At 39.1% G+C, this 26,581-nt stretch overlaps 2 protein-coding genes across 3 annotated transcripts; one reads left to right on the top strand and one right to left on the bottom strand.

Annotated features, from left to right (window-relative positions):
- Positions 1-780: 780 nt before the first annotated feature.
- On the bottom strand, positions 781-10,041 carry leng9 (leukocyte receptor cluster (LRC) member 9). Its single transcript, XM_055047489.1, has 8 exons — positions 9,859-10,041; positions 9,517-9,748; positions 7,028-7,121; positions 5,610-5,746; positions 5,172-5,498; positions 3,903-4,143; positions 2,858-2,981; positions 781-2,776 (listed from the first exon to the last, which is right to left on the bottom strand). Exons 2-8 carry the CDS (start codon positions 9,668-9,670, stop codon positions 2,150-2,152), a joined length of 1,704 nt encoding a protein of 567 aa, XP_054903464.1. The 5' UTR covers positions 9,671-9,748; positions 9,859-10,041; the 3' UTR covers positions 781-2,149.
- A 69-nt stretch (positions 10,042-10,110) lies between these two features.
- flcn (folliculin) lies at positions 10,111-26,108 on the top strand. 2 transcript variants are annotated; one of them, XR_008607123.1, is made up of 13 exons: positions 10,111-10,394; positions 10,558-10,764; positions 10,849-10,995; positions 12,160-12,381; positions 12,485-12,651; positions 12,732-12,823; positions 21,269-21,426; positions 21,581-21,694; positions 23,095-23,218; positions 23,302-23,424; positions 24,655-24,757; positions 25,124-25,412; positions 25,703-26,108. XR_008607123.1 is itself a non-coding variant. In XM_055047490.1 (12 exons), exons 2-12 carry the CDS (start codon positions 10,558-10,560, stop codon positions 25,329-25,331), a joined length of 1,665 nt encoding a protein of 554 aa, XP_054903465.1. In that variant the 5' UTR covers positions 10,111-10,394; the 3' UTR covers positions 25,332-26,108. The 2 variants fall into 2 exon arrangements, 1 of the variants encoding a protein (XP_054903465.1); XM_055047490.1 differs by having other exon boundaries at positions 25,124-26,108.
- The last annotated feature ends 473 nt before the right edge of the window (positions 26,109-26,581 follow it).

Raw genomic sequence — 26,581 nt, 5'->3', positions numbered from 1 at the left:
CTGGAAAATGATTGTGGAAGCTTTAGCACACCACTCACATCTTGCATGGAAGATTGTGCTCATATGAAAACCGAAGGGGCAAAAGCAGAGGAAGAATAACGACGAGGCACACAGAGATGAATTTGGGGATGAGGAAGGAGGAGGGGGGATGCAGAGAACAGGAAAACCTGAGGAGAATAAAAATACGGGTTCCCATGGAGGGATGCTGAGAGAAAGAGGAGGGAGGGTGAGAGAGATGGAGCAACTAACAATGAACAGAAAGGGGCAAAGCGGCGTGCAGCGGATTTGGAGGCGAAGGCCGTTTCCAGTGGAGGCTGCAGGACAGCACCAACACTGATTTAGTGACAGGGAGGCGGCGGAGGACGCGTAACGACGTGACTGATGTGATGAGTGCACGCTCAGAGAGATGCCCTCTCAGGGACTGGAGCGAGAAGAGTGCAGAACAGACATGGAGGTGAACTGCATCAACAAAAAGTGTTTGCCTTTCACTGGAGAAAAGGGGGCAGAGGCACGAGAGAGGAGAGGGAGGGGGCGGCGGCGTTGGCTTTTCTGTGTCACTGAAAGGGAGTGGGGGAGGGGAGGTAATGCAAGCGAAGGGAGCAAACAGTCGAGAAGCAGGGAGCATTCTCACACACTCCCTCAGCTTATGGATAGTGTATATGTGGGTATGCATCTGGAAGGAAAATGGGGTAGAAAACAAACAGATTCATTATGTGTGCAAGACCTCAGCTTAGGGAGCGAGCATCCATCACATGAGAGAAAAATCACCACTCACAGCTCTTTAAATCATCCGCTTAAAGTTTAATTGCAAAAGCAAATGAGCGGTCATAATAATTTGTGGAAGAATACGGACTGATCCGTCTTGTGAAACACATTACATTCAATATTCATAATCGAATTAATCATGAAAGGCAGCAGAGAACGAGCCGAGTAGCTAACAAACCCTGGCAGCTTTACAACATCAAGAAGATAAAAGTTTGTACACCTTTAACAACCATTTATTTATCACAACTGTTTAAGAAACAGTACAAGTGCTTAATTTGCTTTTTTAAAAACACAGGCCAAAGTTCAATAGGATGGATCAATGGGAGATTAGATCCATCAACTTCAGAAAAAGTCAAATGAAATGAAAAACAGCTCAATTTAGGCAGAGCCCAGATTATGATCATTGATTGTCCATTGATTGCTTTCTGGAATTTCTTTAGATTATTTTGATCCAATTAGTTTTAACCAATCAATTCTGTAAAAATCTGATAGAAAATCTGATAAAAAGTTATACAGCTAAAAACGTAATTCTCACACAATATAAATGAAGTATTGTTATTATTTCAAGTAAAGTCTTCTTTATGGTCAAATAAATCTAATACCAGGAGCTTCATGCTTATAGTCTCATGGAAATTTCTAGCAACTCAAAACTTTGCACGATTGCTTTATCCTTACAAAACAAACAGGCCTTTTAACAACTGATTTCTGCTCTAATTCAAATGCTTCTGAGTTTCTGTAAACAAAATGTTACAGGAAGTTCAGATGAGTTGCATTTGCTTCAATAATTTAGCTTTTGTGACTTATTATTAAACTACGTATTTTATGTTTTGAATGTGCTCATGCAAATTGTAAAAGCAAAATTGATCAGGTTTCATGTTTTGGGGGAAATTTTCATGCCTTGAAAAAACAACCTGTGATTTTATACCATCATTACAATTTGATTTGGTTTTATTTAATTTTCCAATATGTTGTATTGAAATACATTTAACACAACAGAAATCGGTTCTGTATGGTGAGGACTGAAATGAATAATTACAATATATAACATTCCTATGGCAGTCTTTATAAAGTATTTTTCATGCTCAATAGCAATGGCACTAAATGAAGGGACCCCAGAGGGGTCAAAGTAAGTCTCAAAGTATGCAAAATTAAGGCAAATATGAAAAATAGTAAAGCACAATTAATGTGAGAGAACTGCATCTTTTTGAATTTATGACTTATTGCTTCAATAAATACCAAAAATCTTGCCTTAGCATCAGTTTTAATGAATATGTCAAAAGAGTAAACATATCTTATTGCACCAAGTCATGTGCTGTTTAGTGATTTAAATCACTATTTATTAGCTATAAGTAGAATAGTGCAGGTGACGAGAGACATGTCTTCATTATCGAAGAGTTACGGTGCAAATGATATCATAAAAACCGTTCACCTCGGCGCCGCTAACAGTACAAAGGTGTAAGGTGTTGACTGGCTGCCGCCCAAAATTCAACCCCTTCCCCACCTTCAGGTCCCAAACGCCGTCAAAAATCCTCTCCCCCTCTGTGTCTTCTACCTTAGCCAGCGTGAGGTGGAACCGCGGGTTGTAGGAGCTCCGGTGCAACCAGCCCTCCTTCCTGAAGGCCTCCTGCAGGCCGCAGTTCAGCTGGTGGAGGCGCAGCTGAGGCTGGGGGCTCAGGTACAGCACCCTGCCACTGAAGTGCTTCAGCTTCACCGGGAAGGTCACGGCCACGGGTGGGTTGCGGTCCAGTTGGGCGAACCGGCGGAGGATTTCCACCGCGGCCGCCACCTCGGCTGGGCCGCGCAACACCAGGAGGCACAGGGTGACGTGCAGCTTGGAGGCGGTCTGCCAGTGAGGAGCAGAGGAGGGGAGGAGGACGGTGAGCTCCTCCTGCAGCTGCTGGAAGCAGGACAGGATCGTAGGAGTGTTGGCCCGGAAGGTGATGAAGTGAGTGGGTTTTTTCTTCGGAGGACGCCTGCCACTTTTCTCTTCTGCCTGCTCCAGTGCTGGATCCTAAGGAGGAACATCAAAATGGAGATAAATATAAACTCCAACTGCGATGATGTCAGTCAGAGGAAGGGTTTCTATCCACACCTGTGTGTCTTCATGACCTTCCGAGGTTTCCTCCCAGTCTTCAAAATGTCTCTCCTCTCCTTCCTCATTTACATCCTGGTCATTTTCCGGAAATGAGGAATTTTTCGCCCTTGGCAATTGAAGTCTAAATAGAAACCAGGAAAGGGAAATAAATACACATGGCAGAATAAACATGACTTACTTTATTAAAACAAAACAATAACATCGTCTGAAATTTAATGATTCATTCACCTGCTTCAGAAAAGTTAGTGACTATCTGAGTTGTCCTCTAAATATTAAAGGTGGCCTATTATGCTTCCTTGAACAGATTAGAATAGATCTATGGGCTATACAGAACATATTTAGCAAAAATGTCACTCTTAGATAATGAGATTTTAATCTGCTCAGTTCTGAATATTTTGAGCTTCTGTCAGAATGAGCTGTTTTAAGGCATCTTGTCACTTTAAATTCAAATTTACTGCTGGTTATGCCCCCAACTCAACGTTTACTCTTGCATGTGAACATGGCTGCAAACAGATGCACGGTTCTACCACTGTGCGTCTTTAAAAAGCATAAGTGGACCCTCCTGCACAACCAACAAGAAAGCAGCAAGTGGTTTCTGGATGGTAAATCAACAAGAAAACGTTTGTCTTTTCCAGCCGCCACTGTACAGCACATACAGCGGTAAAAGTAGCTGACCAAACATGCTGGAGTTCAGCTTGGGTTGCTAGGTAACAGGCTGAGCTTTGTTGCGGCTGCTAGGTGAGGAGCAGAGCCTGCTGATTTGTGACGCTACATTCAGAAGGGTTTTGAAACGGCTCGTTTGCGAGACACCAGAAATATAAACTTATTGCCAAAAATGGCTCTGACAGCATCTATAACTCATTCAGTCCTGAAGGACCTCATATGAATCCTCAAAGAGGCCTTGCATTGTGTACTTCTGAGCATTTCATGCAAAGTGAGGTATTTAAAACACACATTTTACTCAAATTTGGGGGTTTTCACACAGGACATTTTGTCTGCAATGAGTTAAAGATAAAACCTGCAGAAAGAATAACCACCAGACCTATTTGCAGCCTCCTCTTCAACACATAATCCACGAGAATCCTGCTGTTCCTGAGAAGTGTTTCCTCCACAATGTGTGGGGGCAAAAGTGTGATTCATCTCATTCAGCTCCTCTTCCTCCACATGTCTGTTTTTGGTACGAACACAGTCTTCATCCTGACCACCCACAGCACCTGTCTGCTCCTCTGTTGTTTCACAATCACCGTCTTGTTCTTGCTCTGGATCCTTTACTCTGCTTCCATCTGAAACAAAGGATCATTTTTAGTTTGAAAAATTATACAGAGGTATAAGAGTATTCCTACCACTTGAGCTTTTCCCCATTTTGCTGTGTTACAACTACAAATATACAAAGTAGTGCATAACTGTGTAATACAATTCTATAAATGTTTTACAGGTATTTGTATTCAGGCTGTGAATACCAATACCTAGTGGTCTTACTTTGTAATACCACTTATACTGCAAGTCTAAAGTAGTTTTCCACATGTAGTGCTTCTTTCCAAAATAGTTTGAACTCAGTCTGACTGAATCTCTGAATAACTTGATCAAGTCTTTCAGTAAATCAGAATGTGGACTCCAACAAAGCTTGTTTATAATATTAAAAGTAGCTTTTGAAAATATTGACCTTTAAGCACATATTCAATATCTTTAAATTACGCTCACATTTCTGTACTGCAACATAATCTTTTGTTGGTCTGATGTAATATTTTATTATGAAATGTGTTTTCATTCCCTGCACGAGGAAAATGACGATAATTAATGGAAATGTCTGAAATCATCTGTCTGTGCTTAATGCCTTTAAAGTATTTCACTTTCTGAATTTAAAAACTGGAATGAATTAACTTTGCAAAAATATTCTCATTTATTAAATATGACTTCATCTATTTCCATCACCACCCATTTTCCCCATCAAGCGTCACCAAGCTTTCTTGATGAGAAAAACAATCTTCACAGCATAATGGCTCTATTTTCAGACGACTCAGAAGTATTCTGTGTGCTTAAAGCTTGTGACAATAATTTATGAACTAAACCCTCATCTAATGTTCTCCAACAAACATCTGAAGCCTCCACATGTGTCCTAGACTTTTCAGATTTTTGCTTGCAACCTAAGTTCATAAAACCTTGTGTAAGTTTCCATCAACTTCATAAATGTGTTCGACTTTATGATGATCTTCTGCAAAAGTTCCCAGCAGAAACATTTTGATTTGTGGCTGAGATGGGACAAAGGCACATTATTTTGTTTTGTGCTGATGGAGGCAGAGAAGGGTCTCACCCTTTACTTCCTCCTCCTTTCCAAACGGGGGAGACAGAGATTGACCGGTGGAGCCAAAAACCCTGTCAGTTCTGCTGTGGCGGTCCCAGACGCGGTGCCCTCTGTAGGCGAAGTACTGGATCCGGTGTCTGGGCAGAGCCAGCTCTGTCGTGTAGTCGCAGTCACAGGGGTTGGTGTCCCAGTTGAAGTCACAGAAAGGGCGCTCCAGCACACCGAGGAAGCGATCCACGTAGCCCACCACAAACTCTGAAGCGTCCACCGATGTGTCCCACAAGATGCGAGAGATAACCTCATCTGCTGTGCGCATGCGGGGCTTTTTGTTCACATCTGCTGGAAAGAATTCAATTGTTTCCATTCAGAGAACAAAGAGAGAGATAAATACATAAAAGTCTCTTCAGATTAATTGTGATACGCCAAGATAAAAAAATAAGGTCTGACCTTTCCCCTCGTTGTCTTTAGGCTTCATCGCTTTGCTCACGGCGCCTCTTTTCTTCTTGTGTTTTTCCATCTTTTCTTCATCCTGTTTGTCATCCATGTCAGTGGATAGACCCGCTGAGTCATGCGGTGATGGGTCACTGAAATAAATGAGAACAACAGCAGGAGGGAGGGAAAGTAAAAATATGGTCATAAATCATGACAAATTAAAAAGGCAGGAGCCCTACATTAATCTGAAACAGATGTGGCTTAGGATATAAAAGCTTACATGAAACTGAAGAAAAACCTAAAGAAAAAGTTTTGCTCCACAATTAATAATAATAATAATAATAAGAATACATATTATGGCATGAATTATTTGCATCTAAATGCAGATTAATATCCAAATTTCCCATTAAAATCCAACATAAAAAAATACCAAATAAACCAAAAAGGCAAATAACACAGGAAAATGAACAGGAACACTGAGTTCACGGGGATTTTCACTGAGAACTAACTAAAACTGGAAATTGTAATATTTTTATTTATCTAAGCACACCGGAAAATAAGTCTGTTTGAATGGTCTACTCATTCACAAAATAAAAAACTACATCGAGCTTTTTCTTCTTTTTACTCTGTGCTGGAGGGTAAAGAAAATATGTCATTTTCTTATTTCTGACCTCCCTGTTATCATTTTAATTGATTACATTTCCCCCTTGACTATAACATAAGAAGACATAATTTTAGTGGGTTTTTTTTTAGCTTTTCTGCTTCTCATTTATATTTTTTAGATCAGGAGATCAGCTGCTGCAAAACTGGATTTTGACATAAAAATAAATAAATAAAAAATCAAGGTTCACATTTCGACTTTAGCATCTCAGATTAGATTAGTAGCAAACACTGTCTGTGTGAAAAAAGAGAATGAAGATTTTTATTATTATCTTGTCATGTCCAAAACACTGCCACAATTTCTAAACCCAGTTAAACTTTGCAGTAATACTTTTAGCCTTGTTAAAGATTTGCTCTCTGTCCCTTCCTCAAGGCCTGAAAGAAAGACAAACATGTTTGGACATGTTTCATGTCAAATAGTTTTGGACATATTTTCCCTTCCTGACGTAGATCACCAGACATTGAAAATATCTGACTCAAAACTCAAGACTCCGACTCCCTCTTTTGTCTGGAACTGCATCTAATCCAGACTGTGGTTCTGATATGGTGTGTTTAGTCTTGGGAATAATTTATTTGTTTGAGTTTGCCGTCCATCAGTCATCAGTCAGAGCTGATTAAACTGAAATTCTTCTGAATCCTGATTGGTCTCTGAATCTCTAACTGAACCTATATGAATAGGAAACTTATATAGTGTGAAATGCTAAAAAAATGCAAAAAGAGAATAAGAGACCTCCTTCTTGTTACTTATGAGAGGCAAGTGGATTTGAACAAACCTGTGTGATAAACGACATCTTCGTCCAAAGTGACACTTTCCCTTCTGGAAAAACTGGCACACTTTTAATCCATCCTTGTTCTGCTCTGAAGACTCTATAAATTAGAACAACAATAAGGAAGACAGGGTGAAGAGGTGTAGTAAAATCTGAATGAAAGCCTAAGGAACATTTAATTAAATGGTGATACATGCAGCCATGCCTGGTGTTTCTCTGGCTTCGGCATGCAAACACACTGATCAGCATTGTTTTTGTATGAACATAACGCAGCCGTTTTCTAGCAGAATGAAAATACTTTGTTAAAATGAAGACGAAAGCATGTTGGGAGGTAAACTCTAAGTGTAGACATGTTAAAAACCACCATTACTAATCATTAATTATTTGTTTGCTTGTCTAATGTTTACATTACAAGTAATGACCTCTGGATATCATATTTTCCCTGCAACACAGTAACACTATAAGCCCTTTAGCAGGTGGTAATGAGTCAATCCAAATGACTGAAAAATCATCCAAGATTTCACACTACACTTCCTGTTTTTCTATTTTTGGACAGAACTGAATGCAACTCTCAGCCCAAATACCTAAACTGTGGCTGTAATGTCTTGTGAGAACTGAGATGACTCCAGCTGGCACAAAACCATCTGACCCGAATCCAGGCGCGATAACTTCCAGGAAGTGCATTTTTTTGCACTTGTTCCTTAGGAGTTTTAGTGGATTAAAAGTGATAGATGCAGATGTTGAAGCAGACTGTTAAATCACTCTCCTCCTCCGAGAGTCGGAGTCTTGAGTTTTGAGTCATTAGTTGATGCCAGGAACTGATCCAGCAGAACATTCTGTCAGGAAGTCAGAAACTTACACCGTTCTACTCCATGAATTCAGCTGCCTCTGTCAGTAAGAGAGGGTCTAGACACATGATAACAGCTTACCAGAACTGAAACTGCTCTGGGAGAGAACAAAACACTGACGGGTTTGCTTCATAACTGCCTTATTACAGTTCTGCTATAAGTGGGAAGGACATATCTCAATGCAATATTTTAAAGTTGCATTTAAAACTAGGGGTGCACTGATTATTAGCCAGCTGATTTATTAGTGCCTATTTCCTTAATTTTGGGAGATTGGTGATCAGCCGATATTTACCTTGATCAGGAAAGGTCTGAAAACCAACCTCTGTCCTCTTTTTTCTCCAATGACCAACGTTTGACTGGTACATTGACCCACCAGATCATGTCTGCCCATTTGCACTCAATAATAATCATCCCACTGTTATCAATTCAGCAACTTTCTTGCAATATTTAGCAACAAAAATCGGCATCGGCCAAAATTGTAATCTGCAGGTCAGGATTTTAAGACTGGTAATCAGCGATCGGCCAGAAAACTGCAATCAGTGCACTCTAATTTAAAAGTATTTTAAAAATAATCAATTAATTTGTGGATTTACATCAGAAAGAGTCCATTGTCCTTCCTCTTTGCTTTCCAAGGTTTCCCCCAGAATACTTGCTAAGTCCGATGGTTGAGCACTAAGCCGGTCATGCATCCAGCGGCCCGTCATGTTTTTGAGTTAAAAAATGTTTGAAGTTAACAAGAAACTTTAAAATATCACTTGATAATTATGTTTTACTGAAAGATTGGAAGAATAACACCTGAACACCAACTGTAAATCTTTTAAAAATGCAGGCATTTCAAAAAGACTTAAATAAAAAAGTAATGCTGAGCCTGGTGGGGGTACAAGAAAAGCCTGGTGGCCCGCCAGACTTATAATACGCTGGGGGAAACCCTGCTTTCTAAATATGATTGCAGCTATATTTCAATAGTACATGTGATACAATGTGCAGTGCTAATCTATCTTTAATATTTGTTCTTCAATTATTCATACTTAATACATGTATTATTTTTACTAGGGTAATTTATCACAATGCATATATTAAAGTGGTTTTGCATTTTCATTCTTGTGACATACTAAAACCACTTTTTCCCCTGTTTGTAGTTTTCATTGCTGGCGTTTTAAATAAAACAAAATAAGATACCAAACAGAACAAATGATATACATCAAACTAAATAATAATAATATATTTATTGTCAGGAAAGAAATATATTTAATTTTGCTCTTTTTATGCTGATTGACATGAATGCCAACTGCTTTGAATAGGAAGGCTTCACTTAAACATTAGTTACTAAACCATAAAAAAAACCACGTGATTAAAGAAAACATCTACATTTAGGAAAGGACCTGAAAGCGCAAAACAAATCTTAGTTTTTCATAACCACGTCCCTAAACATTCTCACTGCTCCACAAAAGCGTGTTTGTGTTATTGCATGTAAACCTTACAAAACAAAAACAGGCTTAGGGCTAAGAGTGAGGTGCAAAAGGTGAACTGGGATTCTGCTTTAATAACTGTGGCTTTTAGAGTCAATAGAACAAATCTATCAAAGAAACTATGTGTAAAAGTGATTACCAATGACATGAAGCAATAGAGGAACACTGAGACCTTTACCTCCTGTGTTTTTCCGGGTATCATTGTTCCGGTCAGTTTCAGCCGCACTCAGATCCGGTGAGTCAATCAGGGCGGTGGGAGTCAGGAAGCTCTCACCTCCGCTCTTCTGGTTCTCCATAGAGCCCGAGGAAACTTCTGTGCCGTCTGACTCCATTTCCAAATCAAAGAGCTATCCCTGTAGCGTTTCACTGACAGACTGGCGTAAAATGACCCGTCTCTGCTACCTGGACACCTGGAAGCATAAACACGGAAGTCCCGGATTAGCCATCCGGTATTCCAAGTTAGCCTTCCGGCTAACTTAGATTTGCATGGTAGTAAAAATATGTATACATGCAATTTTACTTTTTTCACTGAAAAGAAAAGAAGCCTAACGAAGTTCATCGAAGTGATCGCTCTCTTTGGTACTCTTGACCCAAGCTGTGTCGAATGGAATTATGGTTAATGCAGTTTTATTGAAAAGTATCTGTAGGCGAAGCGAATTTAGATGTACAAACGAAAGCTTAATATTACCAACACAAGCATAAAAAACTGGAGAGCATATTTTATTTTTTAAAAAAACAAAGTTTTGTCTTAACGGTTATTTAAACGTTGTGAAGTGACGTTAACCGTCGGAGCACTCAGCAATGAGTCAGCGTGAGACGCAAGCGCGTGCGACGTGCCTCAACGTCATGTGATTCCTCTGTTGTTTGCTAACATCATGTAAACAGAAACGGGGGAAGTGGTGCAAATATCCATTTACTCTCGTTCAATAATGAGTTTTTGCTAAATATATTTTTGAAGATTTACTTTTTTTTATACTTTCCCCGTTGTTCGTCTTTATATCCTTAAACACAAGCAACGGAAGCAGCTGTGTTTTCGTACCAATCTTTGCGCTGAAGGTAAGACTCCAAATTAGCTTGTTGTTATGACAACGTATTAAAATAAGCGTAGCATTGTAAAGTCACGTACTGGCTGGAAACAAATATGATCCAAAGGATGTAAATTATACGAGATCTAAACTTTTATTCAATAGTTTATCTAGATATATTAAATGTCTCTCAGATGAACGCGCTGGTGGCTCTGTGTCATTTCTGTGAGCTCCATGGCCCCCGGACATTGTTCTGCACCGAGGCGCTGCACCCACCATCCCCAGACCCTTCGTCTCAGGTGGGGACCCCCGTGCCAGGAGACCGGGATGGTGACCGGGAGGGTGAAGGTCTGACTATGAGGGCCAATAGCTCAGCAACACAGAGAGGAGAGATGTGTGAGGTGAGTGGACTGAAAACCTGCTATTTTGAGAATAAAGTTTTGTAGCTTCAGAGTTACTTATTGCCATCTTTTCTCTCCTCACAGGGTTGTCGATCTCTACCTGCGTCTCATCCTGGCTTTGTGAGCATCGATGATGAAACAGGCATTCGCTTCTTGAGCCATCAGCATCCTAGGCAGTCCCAGCTTTTCAGTGTGGTCAGACAGGCCTGTGTACGCAGTCTCAGCTGTGAGGTAAATTAACAATATTCTTCAAAGACTTTAAAGAAGAAATTATCTTGGAAAACATATCCCAAAAAAAAGTGAACAAATCAGTCCATACATGAAGAAATACAGCAGTAGAATTTAATATTTACATTATAGTCTGAGGCTCAAACATACTGGTTTAAAAAGAGTACTCAAATATTATATTTGTTTCAGACTTTGCCAAAAGAAACTAGCGATGCGCAACATAAGTAGCATAAATTATTCCCACAATATATTTGGAAACATTATGGGTTAATGGAAAGAGAATATTTTGTAATTTACAGTGGAACATCATCAGTTTGTGCCTATTTTGAAAATGTTAGAGTTTTTTTTCTATCTGAGATGTCAGACTTTAGAGTCTGTCCTGCTAACAAAGGAAATCTTGACTCAAGAAGATAATTTTCATAAATTACAGGGTTTTATTTGCGCCTTCTGTGCAGCGTTGGTGATCTTATTAGAAATAATGCATTTTTAAGTGAGAGCAGCTTCTGTTTTTGGCTTTTCTCATTTTGAAACCATTGATAACACCATAAATAACTCGTTGAAAATTAAGCTTCGCAGCTAGAAAAGCCATTGTGAGAAAATGCTTCTGCCCAATGTTGTGCCTCAATAGCACTGGTATGAAAATCTCAAAGTAGAAGAGGGAACATTTGGAAGAGGTGGAAATTATATATTATCTAAAGAAATACTATTTTTGTTCTCTTACGTGTCCGTGTTTTCACAATTGGGGCCAATTCCAAAAAGACAAATTCCTCTTTTCTTTTATAAAAGAAAATGTGTAGCAGCCTTCTTTCAGCCAGCTGACCAGTATTATGCAGCAACAAGTGGGGAAGGAGCAGTGCTGAGTTACTATACTCCATGGCTCTGTATAAAACTCTGGTCGCTCCAGCACTTCCTGAGACATCTAATTAAAAACACTTAAAAACGTAGGACTGACATGACGGAAAATTTTGTTTGTGGTTTTGAAAACGTAACTTCTTCAAACTTAGGTATATCTTGACGCCAGTATCTGCCCCACAGCTAGTCTGAAGAGCCCAAATGTGATGTACTGCTAGATATTAGGCTTTTAAGCAAGTCAATTTTGTTTTCTTATTTTTTTGAACAATCACTTTCTTAATTTATTTTTTGCTTGTTTTTGTCCTTTGTTTTCAGGTGTGTCCTGGCCGTGAGGGGCCCATTTTTTTTGGCGATGAGCAGCATGGGTTTGTGTTCTCACACACCTTTTTTATCAAAGACAGCCTGGCCCGGGGTTTTCAGCGATGGTACAGTATAGTTTTGGTGGCAATGGACAGGATCTACCTTATCAACTCCTGGCCTTTTCTGCTGCGTCACCTCAAGCTCACAATACATAGCCTGCAAAGCACAGCCTTAAAGGTAGATCAATGTTATTGATGCTGTAGGACTTTTGTATTATTTTTCAAACATATAGCTAAATGTCCCTCATTCTGCTCATATATATTTGTCTTTTCCCTGTCAGGTGTTCGACAGTGAGCAAGGAGGTTGTCCCCAGAGAGCTCTGAGGATGAACAGCGTATTTTCCCCAGCAGTTTTTCCACACCAGAGAAGTGGGAACGCGGCTCGATCACTAACCTCACTGACTCAGCACCCCAACCTCTGGGCTAGTCTGCACTGCTCTTTTAGCTGGTGAGTTGAAAAACGTTGCCTCACTTCGACAGACAGCTTCCTTTTGTCATGCTGATTTGTGTTGTCCATCGTTTTTCCAGGTTGCTGAAAGCTAGTGGCAGTCGACTAACAGAGAAGCTTCTTGAGGGGGCCCCCACTGAAGACACGCTGGTGCTTATAGAGAGACAAACAGGTACGACATTTCCGCTCTACCAGCACATTTTCTTTCAACCTTTTTGCAGCACAAATATGTGTTACATTCACCTTTTTCACTAAGAAAAAATGTGATGTAAACTATTGAGCTTTGCATAATGTGGTAAAGCTCTGTTCTCTTAATGAGAGGTGCTCGCAGTCAGTGCCACATGTTTGCTCGGTGTTAGTTGGTTTCCCTATTTGTAGTCTGAAAACACTCCTGATAAAACCTGAGTCACTGGATTGCTCGGAACTCCATCTCTGCAGCCAGAAAACCATGACGACATTCAGATAACTTGTCCTCTCTCAACAGAGCTTGCCCTATTCTGGTCAAGATTTATAAAGTGATAATAGGATTTACAGAAAAAGTCTCTGTGTCCAGTGCAGCTTTTAGACCAACCGACTTAATAGTCAATTCTATATAATTCAGAATCACAAATGGGAAAATGCATACAGCAGCAGAAGTAAGAAACTCCATGTTTTAACAGTACCACAAATTACTTCACATCCATGAACATAGTGAACATTTAATCAATAAGTAATAGTTTCTGAGTTTCAAACATTGCCTACAATCCCTTGGGAAGGTGATGATATCTTCTGACATTTGTTAATTTTTTTTCTGCTGTTGCGGCATGGATTGCATTTTTGCAAAGTCTGATATTTTCTGTTACCTTTGTACAGTTATGGAAAAGCTTGGAAAAAAGAAAATGAAGAATGAATGGCTGTTTGATTTTTTTTTCTCTTCCTTAATTTCCATAAGGACAAAGATCTAACAATATTCAAATTGCTTTCTTTAAAAGTGTTGCTTTTGGAAATGAGACCTCATGTCTCCATGTGGTTTACCTAGATAAATAAATCATCAAAAAATAAAAATCAATATGTCTGATTTGAATGCTTCTGCAAAAGAATTAGGGAAATAGGTCAGACATATTAGGGCAATAGTGAGCGACAATCTGCTAAAGGCTGCAAAGATTTGAGACTGGGGCTAAGATCCACCTTCCAGCAAGACAACAACCTCAAACGAACATCCAGAGCTGCAGTAAAATGGTTCACGATATATATTTATGTATTAGAATGGCTTAGACTTTTTAATTCAGTCCAGACATACAGACTGATTCAGATGTAATAAATACCTTCCTGCTCGATCCTAGACAGAATACAGCAGTGTCAAGTTCAGTTTAAAATAGCAACCTTGAGAAAGTTGTTTATTTGGCTCGTGCTCATTGAAGGTACTAATAAGTGATTTTCAAGCTAGAACTACAACATATAGAGGCAAGCACGGATTAGTCACAGTGCCGTATATGTCAATAAAATAACTCTTTGTGCTATTTATACTCATCAGTAGAAGTGTGCTCCAAAACTTTGATAAACTTGAAATGTCCATGAATACAATGTTAATGTTTGTGCTGAATCAGCATTCAGGTGCAGTCTGCCAAAACACAAAGTCATATCAGATGTTGAAAGTGAGAAAAAAAAAGGAATTTATTTCTGCATCATGTTTGCATTTTACTGGCTTTTCCGTCCTGCTGCCTCATGGAACACATGTCTGCATGACCTCAATCTATTTTAATAAATCTCTGGACCGTAAATAACTCCAATCCCAAATTCAGCAAAGTTTTATACTGACTTGAGCAATGCTTTCTGAAGATTTGCACACAGGGTTTCTGTGCTGAACCAATCTTTCCAGCCGCCATCCAGCCCACATGTTTACCCCTGAGCCCTGCACTTCTCTGGAAGCTGTTTATACACCCAATCATATTGCTGATCTGTTTCCTATTAAACAAATAAATTTTCATTTTCTTTCTTTCTGTATTTATTTTTTTGGGATTTTGTAATGTTAGATAAATTCAGTAGTTGTCTTCATCCCAACTCTTTTCAAAGAAGAATGTACTCCCCTCACTCTGATCCAATCCTAGAAAAATTCTCAAATGTGGAAAAAAAAGACAATGCTGGGATTGTTACTGTCAGAGCAATTAGTTTATTAAGTCACAAAAATGATCCTAAATGAAAATGGCCTGCCATCTCTTTCCAGATCAAAGCGTCCACTGAACTCCTTCCTGGCTGCAGATAACAAAACTATTATTTTATTGTGACTTTTTTATCTTTGCACATAAAATTGCATCATTTACAATGACTTACAGACTTGAGTGACGATAAAAGGGAGCCTTTAGGATTCTTGTCCAGGATTTTAACCAGCGGGTCTCGGTTTCTGTTTTGGTATGTGTCAGCGTTCTTTAATACCCCCAGAGCCGAGCTGCTCAGTAAATACAGTTTCCCGATTGCTTTTTGGGTGGAGGGTTGTTGCAGTAACAGGTTGAAAAAACATGAGGCTCTGTTTATTCCTGTCTCAAAAAACATTAAGCCTCTGGGAAGCAGAAAAAAATTTTCTCTTGGAATATGATACACCACAGAGAAGGGAGTTATCTATCTGTAGTCTTACAGTAACTGCCAGTGTTTTTTTATGAACTGGTCATTTTATTACAGGAACTTAATAAAAAAAAAAACTCAGCTTTTTATCCTTCAGTTTGAAATGTGCTTGATAGCTTAGTCTGGTAATTTGGAATCGTTTTTAGTAAATGCTGTGTTAAAAAGAGTATAAAGAGAACCGAAAATGCTTGTGTTTGTATCTTTGTATCTGTATCTGATTTGTATCTTTCTTAAAAGATGCAAATCTAAATTTCTGTATATTTATATAGCATGATTTCTTAATTAAAATGAACCTTCAGCATTTAAATCTTTTTATTTCTGGCTTAGAATCGTCGGGTTAAAGCACTCTCATTCAAAATAGCAAAGCACCAATCGATCAGCAAGAGATCTAAATCTGATTTCCCCTTGATTGGATTTGAAGCAGGACTGTCAGGTAAAATACTGAAAAACTTAGTTTCTCCTATTTCTTAAATGCATCAAAAGTAAGAATTGCTACTGTTTCCAGTCTAGAAATGCATCAACACAGCATGCACAGTACATTGTTAAAAATGTTTCGGTTAATAAAAAAAACTGATGAAGGTACAACACTTGCTTTGAAGTACATATTGAGATGGTTATTTTCTTCCTTAGTTTTCTGTTAGATTCAGATCTCCTGTGCTCTTAAAAGACCTGCAGCACAAATATTTCTCTCAGTTATCATCCTTAGAAAATAAACTGTAGTGGACAGGTCAGACGTAAAAAAGAATTGGTGTCGACCTGGAAATTCTGGTCAGTTTATTTCCAGTTCTGAACTTGACAGCGGGTTGGTACTGTGAGTACGATCAGTTTTTGTTCAGATGTCAAACAAAGCAGTGGAAAAACTATTTGATCAATCAATCAATCAATCAAATTTTATTTGTATAGCACATTTCAGCTACAAGGCATTTCAAAGTGCTTTACATCATAAACACAAAACACAAAGGCATGCAACATAGAATAAAATACCAAGGTTTTTATTTTTTTTATTTTTTTATTTTTTTTCTTCCCTCTCTTTTCCCTTTCTTCCCCCTTCCCTTTGACACGGAATTTAAGCGCCTGTTACCGCCGGACTCCGCCGTCCGTTTAACCACGGGTATTCGCCGGGCCCTGTTGCCCACAACAGGAAAAAAAAATAAATAAATTACATACATATCCACAAAATCAAATTCATACATATTACATTTCAAATGCAACTCTAAACAGGTGCGTTTTTACTTGAGATTTGAAGGAAGTCAGGGTTTCCGCTGTTTTACAGTTTTCTGGAAGTTTGTTCCAAATTTTTGGTCCATAGATGCTGAAAGCTGCTTCTCCTCTCTTGGTTCTGGTTCTGGGGATGCAGATCAGACCAGAACCAGAAGACCTGAGAGGTCTGGAAGGTTGATACAACAACAGCAGATCTTTGATGTATTGTGGTGCCAAACCGTTCAGTGATTTGTAAACTAACAACAGTATTTTAAAATCTATTCTTTGAGCTACAGGGAGCCAGTGGAGGGACTTTAAAACTGGTGTTATGTGATCTATTTTCCTGGTTCTAGTGAGAACGCGAGCAGCAGCATTCTGGATCAGTTGCAGCTGTTTGATTGATTTGTTGGACAGGCCTGTGAAGATGCTGTTACAATAATCAATGTGACTAAAGACAAACGCATGAATGAGTTTCTCTAGATCTGGCTGAGACATTAGTCCTCTAATCCTGGAGATGTTCTTCAGGTGATAGAAGGCCGATTTTGTCACTGTCTTTATGTGGCTCTGGAGGTTCAAGTCCGAGTCCATCACTACTCCCAGGTTTCGGGCCTGATCGGTAGGTTTTAGTTGTAATAACTGAAGCTGTGCATTGACTCTAGATCGTTCCTCTTTAGGTCCAAAAATAATGACTTCAGTTTTATTTTTGTTCAGTTGGAGAAAGTTTTGGCACATCCACACATTTATCTGCTCTAAGCATTTATTCAGTGATTGGATGGGTTCAGAGTCACCTGGTGACATCGTAATGTAGAGCTGTGTGTCATCCGCATAGTTGTGGTAGCTAATATTATTTCCTGTTATGACCTGAGCTAGTGGGAGAATATAAATATTAAATAAGAGGGGTCCTAGGATTGAACCTTGGGGTACCCCACATGTGACCTTTGACCTCTTTGATGAGAAGTTTCCAATTGAAACAAAGAAATCCCTGTTCTTTATGTAGGATTCAAACCAGTCGAGCACCGAACCAGAGAGTCCGACCCGACTCTCCATCGATTCAGTAACATGTCATGGTGGACAGTGTCAAAAGCTGCACTGAGGTCCAACAGAACCAGCACTCAGTACTATTTGTGCATTTCTCCATGGAGATTTCTTTCTACCAGTCAAAACCTTTACTTTAATTGGGGCAATGGAATCAATGATATATGAAACTTTAGACTGAAAATCATCTACTAACTGATCTACATCATTACAGCTTAAGGGTGAGGAGGAAGAGTAGATTTGATTAAATGTGTCTGCTGTGTTTTCTGTGAAAGAATGTTTTGTGACAGTAGCTGTTTGTCCAAGTGGGTCAAAGAATAAAGAACCTTCAAAGATAACAGCGAAGTGATCCGACAGGGCGACATCAGTTACAGAGACATTGGAAATAGTCACACCCTTACTGATAACCAGGTCCAGTGTGTGTCCTTGAGTGTGTGTTGCTTGTTTGACATGTTGTGTTAAACCAAAATTTTCTAAAATGTCAGAGAGCTTTTTTGCTCCTCTGTTTTCGGGTTTGTCCACATGAATGTTAAAATCACCAACAATTATTAAACAATCATAATCAATGCATATGAGAAAGAAGATCATTCAAGTCAGTAAAGAAATTTTCCACATATGCTGGAGTTTTGTATAAAGTTAGTGTCAAAGTTCGTTTGAAGCCTTTAACCTGAATTCCAAGATACTCAAAAGATGTGAAATGACCGAAAGAGATTTTACTACAGTTTATGGTATTTTTAAATATAGAAGCCACGCCTCCTCCTTTTTTATGTTTTCTATTCTCACTTAAAAAATTGTAGTCAGGAGGCGCTGATTCAATTAGTACAATTTGGTCATTATCGTCATTCAACCATGTTTCTGTCAGAAACATAACATCAACATTATACTCAGTGATGAAATCATTAATTAACAGAGCTTTAGCACAGAGTGATCTGATATTTAAAAGAGCTATTTTAAGTGACTTGGAGGCCAAAAGATTTTCAGTCTGAGGTTCCTTTAGGCAGGGTATCAGCCTGAGGTTCGAATTAGGACAGCTGTATTTCATATTTCTATTTTTTGTAAATTTTCTTGTAGTGATCCGGACAGGTAATGTCCTGTTCTGCATTTCCAGGGGGCCAGATGCATTCTGGAGGAAGACGGGTGTAAAGATAATATCTGGTCCCCAGCCTCAGACCTCAGAGACGCAGAGTGATGGATCCTCTGGGAAGTCAGGGGCAGGTTGCTTAAATGTAGTGAGGTCTGCTACGTGAGTGCTAAGGAGAGACGTGCCGAGGCGAACCTGTTGATTCATTCCATCTGTAAATTTAAGAAACTCTGGTCCGGAAGACATTTCTTCATTGGTATCCTTTGAATCCTGTGAATGATTGGAGGAGCAGAGAGGGAGGGGGAAGGAGCGAGGGAAGCAGTCGCTCCGTCTCCAGTCGATTTATCAGCTTGTTTTGGAATATCGTGCTCCTGATCCGGGGAGCGTTCCATCCTGGTCAGACATCCTTGAGCCTGTTCTTCTGACGCAATGATCCTGTTGCTGTCCTTGTTGATAAAATAAAAAAGGTTTGCAGTGAGTAGCTTTATCCCATGTTTATTAAGATTGCGTCCTCCTCTTCCAAAAAGGTGAAAGCGCTGCCAATAGATCCAGAGGTTATCGATGAAGGTCACTGAGCTGGTAGAGCAGGTTTTAATCAGCCATTTGTTGATCGTGAGCAGCCTGGAGTGTTTTTCGTCTCCCCATTGAGGTGATGGAATTGGACCACTGAGAAATAACTTCATTCTCAGTTTTCCCATAGTGTCCAGAAGAATGTTAAAGTCCTTTTTCAGAATCTCAGACTTTTGCTTTGCCAGATCGTTGGCTCCAACATGCACAACTAAAGTCTGAATATCTGGGTGATCAGTGGTTAGAGAGAGCAGTTTGTTGGTTAAATCGGATACAATGTCACCAGGAAAATACATCACTCTTGTTTTCCTTGGATTGCAAACGTCACTGATTCCCTTTACTGCCTCATCTCCAACAACAAGCACTTTTGGGTTACCTTTAGTTTTCCTGGTGGTCGCTTTGTCCTTTGGAGCTTTGGGGATTGATGTGTTGGTCTTGCCTCACTGTTGATATTTGAAGGCGAAGTTTCACTCAGAGGCTCAGGCTGGAGTGCAGAAAATCTGTTTTTCAGTGGGATTCCCACAGAGTCAGAATGTTTTGAGGCTCTTGCTGGTTGCTTTGTCCCTGGGAGCGGGGTCGGTGGAGGCGTTTTGGTTGCAGATGCTTGTTTGTCTTTCTTTGGCTGAGCAGGTGTTGAAGTTGAAGGTGGGTTTCGGCTCAGAGCCGGCCACGCTGATTCGTCCAGGTGCGGGGTTCTCCCTGATAATCGTCTCATCGGATCCACAGTGCCAGACTCCCGTTTCGGCTTGGCACCCAGAGCGTTCCAGGGTGAGCTGCTCGGTGCAGGGCTCCCGACCTCTCCGTTGATTTGAGGAAGGGTCGTCTCATTTCCACAGGCAGCGTTGATCTCAAAGTTCACCTCCAGCAGTTTGATCTTCATTTCTATAAACTGAAGTCGTTGTAAAATGCTGCTCATGTCCTTGGGGTCAGTCGGAGGCATTTTGGCCTGGTTTAACTTGGAGGTAAAGAAAAGTAAGTAAAAATAAAAATAAAAGTAAGAAAATCCCCCAGTCCTTAGGTTAGTAGTAATCCAGTTAAAATGTCAGTAATGTAAATATAACTATAAAAACTGTCGCTTTAAAAAGTAATTCGCAGGCAGAGTTATCAGGAAGGACGAGAGAGAGCAGGATAAGCTGTTCCTCCTTCGGCAGTCAGAGGAATGCCAAATTAGAAGTCAATTTCTGCATTGTACTTTTATTTAAAAAAAAAAATTCAGGCATTGAAAGTATATGTTTTGTGCTAAATAAATCTTATTAAATTTAAGTCTGAAACTTGAAAAAATGTGTACTGGTTTATTCAAAGCATAGTTTGAATGAACTAAAACCTAGTTTACTCAAACTAGTTAACAAAAAAACTGAAAAAGGTTGAGTTAGTTTACTCAAACTAGGTTTTACTATGTTCAAACTAAAAGCAAATATTCCCTTGATGGGATTCAAAATAGAAAAAAATGTGGAAACCAGTGTGTTCCTAGTAAAGCAAACACATATTTCTAGCTAATCATTTTAATATTTTATTTATGCATAAAAAAACCTTAGGACTGAATGAAGGCTAACTTCTGCATTTGTATCATTGCAAGAACTTTAATATTGGCTTGTACAACTCAAATATCTTTATCAAAAGCAAATATGTTGATGGATTTTCATCCACAATAAGGTATATTTATTTTTAATTTAAATATGTGATCTGTCATTACATGGAAGTTTCCTCATAACGGTGAGTAAGCCTTTGTGAGATATTTAGATCTGTTGATCGACAGATGTATCTTGACCACAGGTAGGTTTTGTTGCCATCCATATAGAAAGAGATGGAAAGCCCCCTGAATGATGGAAAGTCCCTTACGGTATTGTGGTCTTAAAGATATGAGTAAAAGTTGCGTGGGCACAAAACACAAACAAACACTGCAGCACACAGTATTTGTTTGCTCTTAAACTGCACGGTCGGTTCGGTTGATGATTGAAAGTAATCAGGAAACTTTTTGGTGAACAGTGAGGAGGTACTGCTGGGAACACAAAATAAGAGGAATTGTGTGGCGCAGCATCCCAATCTGTCCACAATAATTTCCTGTGAAAATTTCCCATTATTTTAGTCATAAAATGTTCAAGTTTTTGTTTTCATATCACTGTTTGTCTTCCAAAGAACAAGAAGAAGAAATGAGTTGCTGGGAAGGAGCAGAAGGAGGCGGGTCACAGTCACAGTTACTCCAAACCGACAACAAACTGGGTCTGCTGTGTGAAGCTTCAAAATCTGATGATATACCTGGTCCAAAATTTAAATCACTGAGACACTTGAGACAGGTAAACATGTCTAGAAGAAACATAATTTTGCTGAACACTGAGATTGTATGACTGACAATAAAATTTATAGAGAAACTTTTTGTGAAATATATAACAGATGTTTGTCGTGGACTACACTCTGCCTGAGAGCTGCTGTTTGTGTTTTTGTCTGCAGGTCCTCGGGGCGAATGACTTTCGACAGCTATCATGGCATGTGCTCATGGGAAATCAGGTCATATGGAGAAGTGCAGACCCCGGACTCATCCAGTCAGCATTTACTGTGCTAAAGGTAACTCAACTAGCAACCCTTTTAACCCTTACCTGAAAATACAGTCCAATAAAATGAGAAATAATTATTGTTATATTTAAAATGCATATTTTATTACTTTAAGTGAATTCAAATAATAAAATATTGAGTGAACTGCCATTAACATCACTGTTGCTTTAAGTGTACATCTCAACACCACATTAATAAACCCATCATCTGCCATTACATTCAAAGGATAAAGTAATGTTGTCGTGCGTAGTAATGTTGTCGTGCGTAGGGCTGCATAACATTAATGGATGCTGTGATACAATAAGTAAATAATTAAAAAGCTTTTGTGTCTTCCTGTTTTGGCTTCATAGCAAACAGCTCATGAGTAACCTGTCCAGCTGCTGTTAAAAATATCAAATAGAATTGATTATTGAATTATTTAATTATCCATTTAAAAAATAAAGTTTAAATGGCTGATGCCTTTTGTATTGGCAATGAGATAAATTACTTTTTACCTTCTAAAACTTGTGCTCCACTAATTGACAAGTTTCTCTAAATAAAGCGATAGAGAGACTATATGCGTGATACTTAAATAATTAGCTAACATTTATTGCAATCCAGTCGGTTCCTGACAATGTCTACATGGCTGGCCATAAGTTTCCATACATAGAAATAACAAACATTTTATATTGGACAACCGCTTTTATTTTTGTGGGACTCTGTGTAATCACTGCATGTCTTGGACCACTTTGTGGTTGAACTGCAACATTTCCGGTTTTCTGAAACTTGCAAATAAGTTTTGCCACAATGTCATGTGTGATGCTCGTTGCATGTTTTCTGCTAAAGTTTCAGGCAACCATGCGTCTGCTTCCCCATCCAGCCGTCAGTATAATTTTAATTCTTTGCTCTTTTGTCAAACACATCTTCTTGGGCATCTGGATTATAAAAGAAATAATACATATAACATTTTCTTATGTATGGAAACTTATGGGCCACCCTCTATATCCCATACTTTGTTGTTGAAATATCTGTAAATTTGTTATATTTGGTGCATATTCGGTGCATCCCTTCAAGATGCTCAGACTTCCTGTTATCAGCTGAAAGCCTTGCTCTCTCTTGTTCTCTTGCAGCCTGAATGAGCAGTTGACATGAATTTGATTTTTTACATCATTGTGTTTATTCTTGCTTCATTTTTTTAATTCACTCATGCTGAAAATGACCATCTTTGAGTTTTCTTCACTTAGTAACAACATTTTCACCAAAGACTTATGTGGACAGCAACTCTGTGGCACCTAGATGGAAGACGATGGGTTCACTGGTCTGAAATAGATAGGATGTCACTGGTCCAGTACTGGTCACCAGTTGGTTTTTCTGTGCATCACTTCTTTCTGATTCAACACAGCTTACCCTGTGAATCTTTGTGCTCCTGTTAGTCTTTGCTGCCAGTGGGCTGCGTGCGCTCCGTCCCATACAGCGCTCAGTACGAAGAGGCCTACAAATGCAACTTCCTGGGTCTCAGCCCAGACGTTCCTATCCCGGCCCACGTCAGCTCCTCAGGTACAAAACGACCCCCTGATCTCAAAGTTGCCTGCAGGCCACTTTGGGATGAATGTGTGACATCTGCTCTGTTTGTCATGCAGAGTTTTCAGTGCTGGTGGACGTCGCGTTGAAGGCCTGTCAGGGTTCAGCTGCAGGCGAAGATGAAATCTGTTCACTTTATCAGTTCACCATCAGCAGCGCCAACACACAGCCGACAGACAGAGGTGAGGCTACATGCCGTAAGCTGGTAGAGGTCAGAGTATTTGATGTTTTTATTCAGCATCTTGTTTAGATTTGTTTGCTTGTAGAATGGACAAAATGCAGCACTTTCATTAATAAAAGTGTTTTATAACATTCACTGCATATACAATCATATTCTATAAATATGGAAAAGTTCATTTATTTCAGTATCTATATTCACTAAGTGAAACACTTTATACTGGTTAATTATACAGACTTATGAATTTCTGCTTATATCTCCTGAAAACACAACATTTAAGGTTAAAATATTACAAATAAGACCAGTAAAAAAACATTTTTAAAACACAAATGTGGATTTAATGAAAAGTATGTTTAACACCTACATAAAAGTTGTTTTAATTTGACAAACCTCATCAGAATGCTTTTCTAATTTACTAAGATTAAAAATTTCTGTAAATTGTTGTTTGCAGAGATTAAAAACCCCAAATTCAAAAAAATATGACTGTGTTAAAAAAGAGGTTTTAAACATGATTTTGTGAAAACTGGGAGGTAAATTTCATTTATTACCATTTAATAAATCAACTTAACTTGATTCTGATATTTCTGTAAGATAAATAACAGAACTCTGCATAGATTGAAACGATACTTTTTTGTGTGTAACCTGGTAGCTGTTAGGCATTGTGATTTTAGTTTTAGTTTTCAGCAGTCAAGGCCAGTCAAACACTAAATTTTATTGTTCTTATGTGCTTAATTTCTACTAGAGAATTTAAAATACTAGATATAAAACAAAGCTGAAAGTCTAAAGTCATACAGACAATTGTAACATTGGAAAAATAACTTGAAACATGAATTAATCTGTTGGTGAAACTAGTACTTTTTCACAAATATTAGAAAATAATAAAAACACTTTAAAATAAATTGTAATTCTGTATTTTAGACTCTAATTGTTGTGATTTCTGAACAGGATAAGCTTTTGTGAAGGCACTCATTAATAGTGATTTCAGCCGGAGAAGCGGTTGTGCAAGTTATGACACTGTTCAGAGCATAAATAAACTTTAAGGATCTGGCTCCACGTCAGGAAGTCATTCCGGGTCACTGACTCCCCAGACTTCTCTGCTTGAATTCAAAATTCTTCTGTAAGCAAGTTGTTCAGACGGCACAAATCAGAGGCAAACCTGTGTGATCTGGTTTGTACGACGAGTTGTGAAACTAAGACTTATTGAATCTCTACAGTGTTTTTTTTTCCCCCCCAGGTCCAACATTGCTGAACAAACTTGAAGTGGCCCTGTCTAACGAGAACTTGTCTGTGGATGTTGTGTCTCACTGCTTGCTGTGCCTGAAGGAGGAGTGGATGAAGTGAGTAAAATAACAACACTGCAAGAACTCAAAATCTAACCAAGTATTTTTGGTCCAGTTTCTAGTGCAAATATCTTAGTATACATGAAATAAGACAGAATTAACTCCCAAGTAACTTTTCAGCCAGTTTTAAGTCAGTAATTCCTTAATATTGTTGAAAAAGTACTAGATCCACTGCCAGATTATTTAAGAAACAATTTACTTAAAACAAGTTCCTAAATCAGTTTTGTCTCATTTCAATTGTAGAAAGACATTTGCAGTATAAAATAGATTAAAAATAGGAAGATTTTCTGTTTTTGCAGTGTAATATCAACATAGATGTGGGAAAGATTTCAGTGTTCTCACTGCAGGTTTTCACTCTTTCAGCAAAGTCAAAGTGCTGTTTAAATTCTCCAAAGTGGACGGCCGGGGCAGGGAGGACACCCAGAAGGTTCTGGCCCTTCTCGGCGCCACGGGGCCCGGCGAGGAAGACAACGTCAGGCTGTTAAAGTACTGGATGACTGGACTGAGCAAAACCTACAAGAGTCATTTAATGACAGCTGTGCGAGGAGGGGAGAGGAGCCCCAGCCAGTGATAAAAAAGAGGAGGAGGAGGCAGGACATGGCGAAGAAAGGAAAAGTGACAGCAATAATTTCTAAAGCTGAACGAAGCAAGAGTGAGTCTATTCATGGGTAGTTTGGTTGACTGTATGGATTCAGTGTTGAATGAAGGAGCACTGTGAATGGATGACAGAAATTATTTTGCTCATCCATTATTGTCTTTTTAAGTAATGAGAAATCTATTGTGTACTCGCCTCAGATGATTATCCTGCTCAGATTAATACATGGAGTAATTTTGGATAAAGCATGGCGGCCTTTTTTGTAAAGGGAATTCTTCTATAGGGCCTTCCATTATGTGAAGTTTAACTTATTACCGAACGTTTTTCCACTTTGTCTATTAATACAGATGTGTCCTGAAGAAATAAACTAATTCTGATGCACTTTATTCCCAAATTGGCTCCATCTGGTGGTGAAGTGGGGAAATGAAAGGAGTGAAAGTGCAGGACTGTTTCTCCTCCAGCTCCCACTCACTTGTTTGACTGGAGATCAGCCAACAAGTCTCAAGTGGTGTAAGACAATACTTTTAAGGTTTTCTGCAACTCGATGTGCAAAATGGTTGCATAACAAGTTCTTGCACTAGTAGGGCCACGACATCTGCACATTTTTGGCTCCTTAACGAGCCAGTCACACACTGATCCTCTGTGCTTTTTCTGTTGTTTTTGAATTTTTGTGTAAATCCAAAGCGTCTCTTGCTTTGCTGAGGCCCGCAGACTTCGGTCAATAAAATCCGGCAACATACGGCTCTGCTTAAATCGGGTAGATTTTCCTTTTTTCTATTGGTTTTACTTGACCTGAAACTATGTGATGATTGTGCAACGAGGGTTCCTGCACAGTCTGAAAGACTATGGATTCTGGTCTGGATAAGTGTGGAAAAAACACAAGCAAAAAATATTTTGGTTGCCGGACTTAATTTCCTGTCCTGCTGTCAAAATGTTGTGTTCATCCACCCATTAACTTGTCAATCCTTTTATCGACCATACCCCAACGGTCATGTTTTCTTTTATCACCTCAATATTAGCCAAAAAAGTACCAGTGAAGTCTGGGATTTTGACATGGGTAGGAACCCTGTGCAATGAAACAAGTTTGGGCTCATGCTCTGCTCCAAGACGACATTCATAAATACTGGATTGACCGGCGCTTTCGTTCTCGATGCAACGTGTTGACTAACTCTTCTGCTGTTATGCTTCTCCTCTCATAACTCAAATCTGGATTTCATTTGGTCTCT

This window comes from Poeciliopsis prolifica, unplaced genomic scaffold (assembly GCF_027474105.1).
Source record: "Poeciliopsis prolifica strain line A6 unplaced genomic scaffold, Auburn_PproV2 SCAFFOLD026, whole genome shotgun sequence".
NCBI lineage: Eukaryota > Metazoa > Chordata > Actinopteri > Cyprinodontiformes > Poeciliidae > Poeciliopsis > Poeciliopsis prolifica.
This window is presented reverse-complemented; position numbering and strand designations above follow the sequence as displayed.